This window comes from Cyprinus carpio, chromosome A18, assembly GCF_018340385.1.
Source record: "Cyprinus carpio isolate SPL01 chromosome A18, ASM1834038v1, whole genome shotgun sequence".
NCBI classification, from domain to species: domain Eukaryota; kingdom Metazoa; phylum Chordata; class Actinopteri; order Cypriniformes; family Cyprinidae; genus Cyprinus; species Cyprinus carpio.
Genome location: NC_056589.1, coordinates 13,768,621 through 13,777,357, shown reverse-complemented (window position 1 = coordinate 13,777,357; position 8,737 = coordinate 13,768,621). Strand labels below are relative to the sequence as shown.

The 8,737-nt window shown below is 38.6% G+C and overlaps 1 protein-coding gene across 1 annotated transcript; it reads right to left on the bottom strand.

The window, feature by feature from the left end:
* Positions 1-804: 804 nt before the first annotated feature.
* LOC109110772 (extracellular calcium-sensing receptor-like) lies at positions 805-4,128 on the bottom strand. The gene is made up of 6 exons (XM_042775050.1): positions 3,908-4,128; positions 3,445-3,736; positions 2,441-3,259; positions 2,078-2,305; positions 1,794-1,917; positions 805-1,718 (listed from the first exon to the last, which is right to left on the bottom strand). The coding sequence occupies exons 1-6, from the start codon at positions 4,126-4,128 to the stop codon at positions 805-807; spliced, it is 2,598 nt and encodes an 865-aa protein (XP_042630984.1).
* Positions 4,129-8,737: the final 4,609 nt, after the last annotated feature.

The window sequence follows — 8,737 nt, the reverse complement described above, 5'->3', positions numbered from 1 at the left end:
ATTCTGCCAATTTTTTTTTTTTTTATAATATATGTTTTTATAATTGTAGTTATGTATTGAATCTGTGTTTTGAATACGTCTTTTTGTCAGGGTACTGTTGCCATGGTGTAACATAATTTCGGAGCTCCATTGATCATGGCTTTTCATAGTCGGGTGCACACGCTAAACTCAGAGTCAACCTACTCAGAGTCAATTGAACTAACTCAATTCAGCTGTTCTGAACCTGAAAACTCAAGAGTTTCAAGACAGTAAGTCAACTCAGAGTTCAAGTTAGTAGAACCTCCTTTTTGAAACGGGCTCCAGATGGGTTGTATCATGAGAATGTCGATTCTTGCATCAACACAATAAGCTTGCATTGTGTTGCTCTTGTGAATGCATGTTGAAGATTGATGTGGAAGTGAAGAAAGTTAAAAACATCAGATTCCAAATCTTGGTGTTTCAACGGGATGTTATTATTATTATATTAATTATTATTATTATTATTATTATTATAATAATAATAAATTGGGGAATTAGTTTTGAAACTTGCAGTGCTTTTATTGAGCAACTTATAGACATTTTGGTTTTCGATAAAAAAATCATAAAATGTGTCAAGTATCAAGCAAATATATATATAATATAATATATATATTAATATGTGTGGTGTGTGTGTGTGTGTGTGTGGGTGTGTGTGTGGGTATGTATATATATATATATATATATATATATATCTATATATATGTTTTTGTTTTGTTTTTTTTTTTTACAACCGAAAACAATAGAGCCAAATCAGAGTTCACAATTTTACGCCACATTGATGTAAACCTATTTATTTTGTGTTTCTCTTCCCATGATGGCTTTTTTAGTGTTTCTTTCTGGGTGAACAAGGATAATATAGCACTTTGGGGCAAATATTGCCACCAATAATCCAAAACTAGAAGCTAGAATGGCAAAAATCTCCACAGCTACTGCATATTTACCTGGAGAGCTCACATATGCTGGAACAAATGCAATCCACACAGCACAGAAGATCAACATGCTAAAAGTGATGAACTTTGCTTCATTAAAATTATCTGGAAGATTTCTCACTAGGAAGGCTAACAGGAAGCTTACGGCTGCTAAAAGGCCAATGTATCCCAGCAGCATAGAAAAAACAGCCACTGAGCCAATAGCACATTCATACACTATTTTAGAGCGGATATACTGGTTGTTTTTATGTGGTGTTGGAGAGGCAGTTGATAACCAGACTGCACATATCACAACTTGAAGTGCGGTAAGGACCAGAACTGTGCATCTTTGTTGAGCTGCTCCAAACCATTTCATTGCACTTCTGCCCTCTGGTCGAGATGACTTGAACACAGCTATTACCACCATAGTCTTTACCAGGATGCTGGAAATGCACAGCACAAAGCTTATGCCAAACACAGCATGTCTTAACTGACACGTCCACAACTGTGGCTGGCCAATGAACAGTAGCACACACAGGAAACACATTTTGAGTGACAACAGCAGCAGGAAACTGAGCTCTGAATTGTTTGCTCGTACAATTGGAGTGTTATGGTGATGACAGAAGATGACCATCACAACAGCACAGATGCAGGTGCCAAGCAGGGAAGCAGTGGTCAGAGAGATGCCCAGAGGATCCTCATAGGACAGAAATTCAACTATTCTTGGGACACACTGATCCTTTTCTGGATTGGACCAGAACTCATCTGGACACACTGTGCACTCAATAGCATCTGTGAGTAGGTGAGAATTTAAGAGGAAATGACTTCCAACTTATATTAAAATTTTGCCAACAATGATCATCTCACCTGTTTTATTAGAAATCTCTCCATCTCCACATGGCATGCAGTCAAAGCAACAGACAGGAAGGCCCTTCCTTGTGGCTTGTCTGGTTCCTGGGGGACAGCTCTCACTGCACACAGATCGTGGGGGCTGAAAGAGACACCATCTGTTATCAGTCATTTGTCTTAAATCTTTATATAATAACAAGCTTGGTATTTCCATGAATTTATTCTTATTTGTCTTCTCATAGCTTTGATTGACATTTAGACTTTATATCTGCAAAAAGAATTCCATTAATATGCAATGTTACATTTTTTGGCTCAAAGTTCCAGTAAATTGCATCCTCATCCAGTGTCAGCACCATCCCTGTTGTCGAACCTTCATTTACTACACCAACTGCTTGGACCCTTACTGATCCATCATAGCTAGGGTGCCAATTCAACACATCATAGATGGCCAAAGCATCACCATTTTTATCAAATGACACTTGATCCCCAAAGCCTGTGGTGAAATTCACTTTCTTAAGGTAGTGGACCAGCTGTATAATTTGTAGATGGAACATGTGTTACATGATTATCTGAAATTAGAATTATTGTACAACACATATTTTGCGTTCCACATTCAGGTCCTCTATATGCCTGAAGAGAATTTGCACTATACCTGTGGGTCTTACCTGCCAGGGTTTCAGGTTGATTGTGTCAGCACAGCTGTTCCCACTGAATGGTCCTCTCCCCTCTTCACACTGCATCAGGTCATGAAGTGCATGTGCCAGGGCATAAACTGCCTTATAGACATTATAAGCTGCTCGCAACCCTGAAACATCAGTGTATGTTGTGTATGTGGCTTTCAAATCCTCCTGTCCTGTACACACCTTTTTAATTTGTTGTTCATGGATCTCTGTTTCAAAACTGCACAAAAACATGTTCTCCCAGAAGATCCTCAACATATTGTTTTTTGGATCATTGCTGGGACGAAGATGTAACAGAAACTCATAAAGTCCCTGTATCTCCCCACGCCTGATAGCAATGCCTAGTGTGCCCCTCAGGAAGGGCAGGAAATGTGGAGTCTGAAATACGGGTGCAGTGGCCCAAGCTTCACTGGCAATCCACTGTCTGCCTGTCAAGTTTTGCAAAACCACCGCATCCATCAAAGGCAGCAGATAGGATAAAGTAGAAAAAACAACCACCACTCTAGCAGTAGAGGACTGAATAACTCCCATTATACGTTGAATATTTCTGGGGTTGTTATCATTGGGCAGGATTTCAGAAAAAGCAACACAACCTCCAAACAGCTGCATTTCCTGCTTGAAGGACAAATAAGCATAGATTCCGTAGTCGTCATCACTGTAGAGGAGACCAACCCATGTCCATCCAAAATGCCTCAAGATTTGAACCATAGCCCGCACCTGGAAGGCATCACTGGGGATTGTTCTGAAGAAAGAGGGGTACTTTGTTTTGTCACTCAAACAGGAGCAGGTGGCGTAGTGACTTATCTAATTAGGAAAAAAAAGTGAGAGAAGAGAAGGCATGTGACAGAATAATGGAGACGTGCAGATGCAAACGAAAGTGTTAGAAAAAACAGAGTGAGAACATATGGTAAAATGAAAGAAAAAAGTAAAAAATAAAATAAAAAAAAAACCTGCTTATAGAGTATTTTTATTTTTTCATCCAGTCTTACTATAGGTACACGAAACAGCCCCAGAACACTGGAAATTGCAATGGAAGGAGTTGAACTTGGATCCCCTACAATCCCAATGACCGGAGGAGGGCCAGTGCAGTTGAGGTTGGAGAAGGACTCCTCTGTTCCACTAGCCAGGGATATGGCAGCACGGAATGCCATTCCTAGCATCACACAGTTGTCATAAAGATGGTATCCAAGAGTGATGTTAGGCAACAGGTTTGGATTCTTATTGATCTCATCTATAGCATAAGCCATGGTCTGTGCATGCTGGAAGCTTTCCATATTAAATCTTTGGAAAAACAAGATAAAGAGCAATAGTAACTAAATGACAGAAGGCATTATTACATAATTTGAACACGTTAACATATTTGTAAAACATTTTTATCATCAATAAAAAAAAAAAAAGAATCTGTCTCTCTATGTTCTTTTCTACTTATGCTGTTATTCTGGTCCTACTTACTTTTCACAGTATGGTGGATCTGGCTCTGTTCTGAAGCTGAGCTCGGGGAACACTGTGAATAAGTGAACCTCAAACAGGCCTCCAAGTATAACATCTCCATCCTGGTACACCCCGTTAATCCTGAAGCGTCCCTGAAGCTGACAATTATGTGGTCTGAGGATTGAAGCTGCAGAGACATAGTTCAGGGACAGATACAGGCAGATGTTTAGAGCTATCCACATCTCTCTGTTTGTGACCCACTCACCCATTTACACACAATTTTATGATGAAGGTTTTGGAGGTGTTACTTTCAAAGAACAGGTGGTGCCAACTGGGCAGAGGTGGAAAGTAACAAATTACAATTACTCGCGTTACTGTAATCGAGCAGCTTTTTTGTGTACTTCTACTTTTTAAAGTAATTTTTAAAATCTGTAATATTACTATTACTTAAGTATATTTAGTTTGAAGTATTGTACATTGCTACATTTTAAAACATTTATTACTGAGTAAAAAAATTGCTCCCTGGAAACTACTGCAGTAAATAATGCGCAGAATGAACGAAACCCTGTCATATTCTGCTGAAGCTGAACTCGAAGGAAATGAAGTGAACCCCTGGCCATATTTATGCTGTATTATTCAGTGCAAGCTGTGTTTGCCTAGGGAGACCAAATTACATTAACCCTTCGCAAGCATGTATACGTAAGTCAAATACTTGCATCGTTGCATTGGTGGTTAAAATTAAGCTTTGACAGTTTAGCAAAAGGTTTTGCACAAACTAGTCAATGACGGTCTTTCGTTCCTGATTGAATCAACCATTTAAATGATTCGGTTCAATCGCAATGACTGACTTATTAACAGTGACTTGCTGACACCTACTGGTGGTTTTAATTTCACATGTAAAGTATCTTTTTTTTATTTATATAATTTCAAATGATTATTTAACATTTTTTGTCTTATATATCAAAACATTATTCCTGCAGTTGTAACTGCAGGTTAAATGCATTCATGTCCTGCATTAAACAGTGTAAATACATCTAAATGCCACTTCCGATGAAGCGTCTGTGTTACCTCTGCAATGAAAAGATGAATTTTGTTGTTAGTTATTTAATTTGCCTGGTAACATCCCAAATGTCTTATTATTCTAAATAACTGATTTCTTTAATTAAAAACAACTGGTTTGAGATTTATAGGCCTATCCCAGGGGTGTCAGACTTAGTTCCTGGAGAGCCTCGGCCCTGCAGAGTTTAGTTCCAACCCTGCTCCAACACACATACCATGTAGTTTTCAAATAAGCCTAAATGATTAGATTAGCTAGATCAGATGTGTTTAACTAGGGTTATATCTAAACTGTGCAGGACTGTGGCCCTCCAGGAACCGGGTTTGGCACGCTTGGCCTATCGCATTTTTGCCTCCCTCCCACTGTTAAACTGTAACTAAGTAATTTTTACTCTGAGTAAATTTTAGACAAGCAATTTTTTTACTTTTACTTGAGTAGATTTTAAGACTGGTACTTTTACTTAAGTAAAATTTCATTCATGTAATGGGACTTTTAAATGAGTAGAATATTTTTGTACTCTTTCCATCTCTGCAAGGGGGTAATCAGAACGTCACCTTCCGATCCCTGTATCATTTATAGTATGTCGCCAATTTATGGTAAAGTGATAGTGCACCCCAAAATTAAAATTTGCTCTTACTTTACATAATTTATTTAAAAGATGAAGGTGAGTTTTTTTTTCAGCAGTACAGTAAAGTGGATTTTTAGCTTGGCTCCTGATGATATATTGAGGTCTTATGAAAAAAAAAAAACTCATTCTTTCAGAGAGTTCATTTCAAATTAACGAGTTGAAATAACTGATTCACCAGTTTGTTAATGTAACCATGCAATGATGTAACATATACACAATTAAAGCACCCAGTAACAATGTGAAAAACAAATGTTTTACAAGTCTAAAGCATATAAAGTGAATAAACTAGTCTTAAAGGGTTAGTTCACCCAAAAATCTAAATTATGTCATTAACGCCTCATGTCGTTCCAAACCTGTAAGACCTCCGTTTATCTTCGGAACACAGTTTAAGATATTTTAGATTTAGTCCGAGAGCTTTCTGACCCTCCATTGAAAATGTATGTATGGTATACTGTCCATGTCCAGAAAGGTAATAAAAACATCATCAAAGTAGTCCATGTGACATCAGTGGGTCAGTTAGAATTTGCTGAAGCATCCAAAATCACGACTTTATTCAGCATTGTCTTCTCTTCCGGGTCTGTTGTGAATCCGCGTTCACGGCACTGCAGAGGACACAAATAGAAGTGGTTAAGTTGTATTTATAACACTGTTCCAGAACAGTTCAACCCAAATAATCAGATGTGTGCAGCGCATTTTATGGAGTTTCCTTATCCTGGGAGAGTAGACTACAATACCGGCTGTTCTGACTCACAGTCTGTAAGTACGTTTTCATACTTAAAGAATTTGCCACTGATGATTCAAACATGAGTTTTGAGCAGTGTAGAGTAGCGCTTGTTGTTTGTCAATACTCCGATCACAAATGCAAAATATGTTTTATGACTCTCAAAGCCATGATTCCCATCCACTGACATTATAGAACTGACAGACTGCAACGGTTTCAGTTAAAAATCTTTGTTTGTGTTCTACTGAAGAAACAAAGTCACCCATATCTCAGATGCCCTGGGGGTAAGCAGATAAACATCAAATTTTCATTTTTGGGTGAACTACCTCTTTTATTATTTTGTCTCGTTGCTCCAGGACACGTCATCATAGTATGATAAGTGGCATAACATTTCCGTCACACGCTTGAGGTGTTTGGCCTGTCACAATGTACTGGATAGCTGAACAATCAGAGCACATCTCGCTTTTCAGACTGATGAGCTTTGTAAATATTGACACGTTTCAGAAAGGCGGGGCATAGAGAAGAAACAATAATTTACAGTATGTGGAAAATAATGTGTTTTTTGAACCTTAAACCACATAAAAAAAATTTTATTACACCAAATACACAAAATAATGTTCTTTTTAGCAACATAATATGACCCCTTTAAATGTCTGTGAAAGTCATTTCGTGCCTCTTTGGGATGGCACAATAAAATGACATTCACTTGCAGAACGCAAGCTTCTAGAGGGTGCATAAGTCTGAAGTAATGAATTTAGGTAAAGGGGTGCAGAGCAAGTGGTGGTTTTGTACGCAAACATTAATGCCTTGAATTTTGTGCGAACAGCAATAGGTAGCCTGTGCTAATTGATAAACAGAGGTGTGATGTGCATCATTTTCGGCTCATTAAAAATGTATCTTGCTGCTGCGTTCTGTATTAATTGTAAAGGTTTGATAGAACTGGCTGGAAGACCTGCCAAGAGAGCATTGCAACAGTCCAGCCTGGACAGAACAAGAGCTTGAACAAGTAGTTATAAGGCATGTTCCAAAAGAAAGGGCCTGATCTTCTTGATGTTGAATGAAGCAAATCTGCAGGACCGGGCAGTTTTACCAATGTGGTCTGAGAACGTCAGCTGATCATCAATCATAACAGATTTCTGGCTGTTTTTGAAGGCGTTATGGTTGTTGTGTCTAACTAGATGGTGAAAATGTGATGAAACGATGGGTTTGATGGAACCCCAAGCAGTTCTGTCTTAGCAAGGTTGAGTTGAAGCTGATGGTCCTTCATCCAGCAAGAAATGACTGTTAGAAAAGCTGAGATAAGAGCAGGTATCATCGGATCATCAGGATGGAATGAGAGGTAGAGTTGCATTGCATAGCAGTGATATGAGAAGCAATGTAGACAGACAAGAGAAGTGGTCCAAGAACAGAGCCCTGAGGCACCCCAGTAGTTAGATGTTACTACTTGGACACCTCACCTCTTCAAGATACCTTGAAGGACCTATGAGAGAGGTAAGACTCTCTGGTTCCTGAGATACCCTTTGACAATAGGGCTGACAGGAGGATCTAGTGGTTAACCATGTCAATAGCAGCGGACAGATCCAGCAAGATAATTATGGAAGGTTTTGAATCTGTTCTTGCCAGTCTTAGGGCTTCAACAACTGTGAGCAAGGCAGTCTCGGTTGAATGTCCACTTCTGAAACCTGACTGGTTGCTGTTGAGGAGGTTGTTCTGTGTGAGAAAGGTAGAAACTTGGTTGAACACAGCTCGTTCAAGTTGCAATGAAAGGAAGAAGGGAAACTGGTCTGTAGTTCTCTAAAGGAGCTGGATTAAGTGTGGGTTTCTTAAGTAGAGGGGTAGTAGGATGATTAAAGTTTGGTTCTACCTCAGAGAGTGAAGAGAAGGATGTAAATGAGTGTATGTTTGCTAGAAAGATGTGCTTGACAAATTGTGGTGTGGAAAATAGTGCACTGTTTTAATTTTATTAAAGAAGAATGTGGCAAAGTCGTCAGCTGTTAGAGTTGATGAAGGAGAGAGAGGAGGAGAACAAAGGAGGGAGGAAAATGTTTATTTAGTAAGTAATCTTCCTCATGTATCCCGATTCCTTAGTATATCCAAAACCTCCAAAACAACTTGATGATATAACATAAACTATGGACTCTCTCTTTTCTAGCATTTTAAATACAGTTGCTCCTTTACGCTTAAGGAAGATTAAGGAAAACAGTCTGACACCATAGTATAATGAGCACACTCACACCCTAAAGAGAGCAGCCTGGAAAATGGAGCACAGCTGGAGGAAAACACAACTAAAAGTATTTCATATTGCTTGGCAGGAAAGTAACCTATCCTACAGAAAAGCATTAAAAACTTATAGATCTGATTACTTTTTGTCTCTTTTAGAAGAAAACAAACATAACCCCAGGTATTTGTTCAATACAGTGGCTAAATTAACGAAAAATAAAGCAT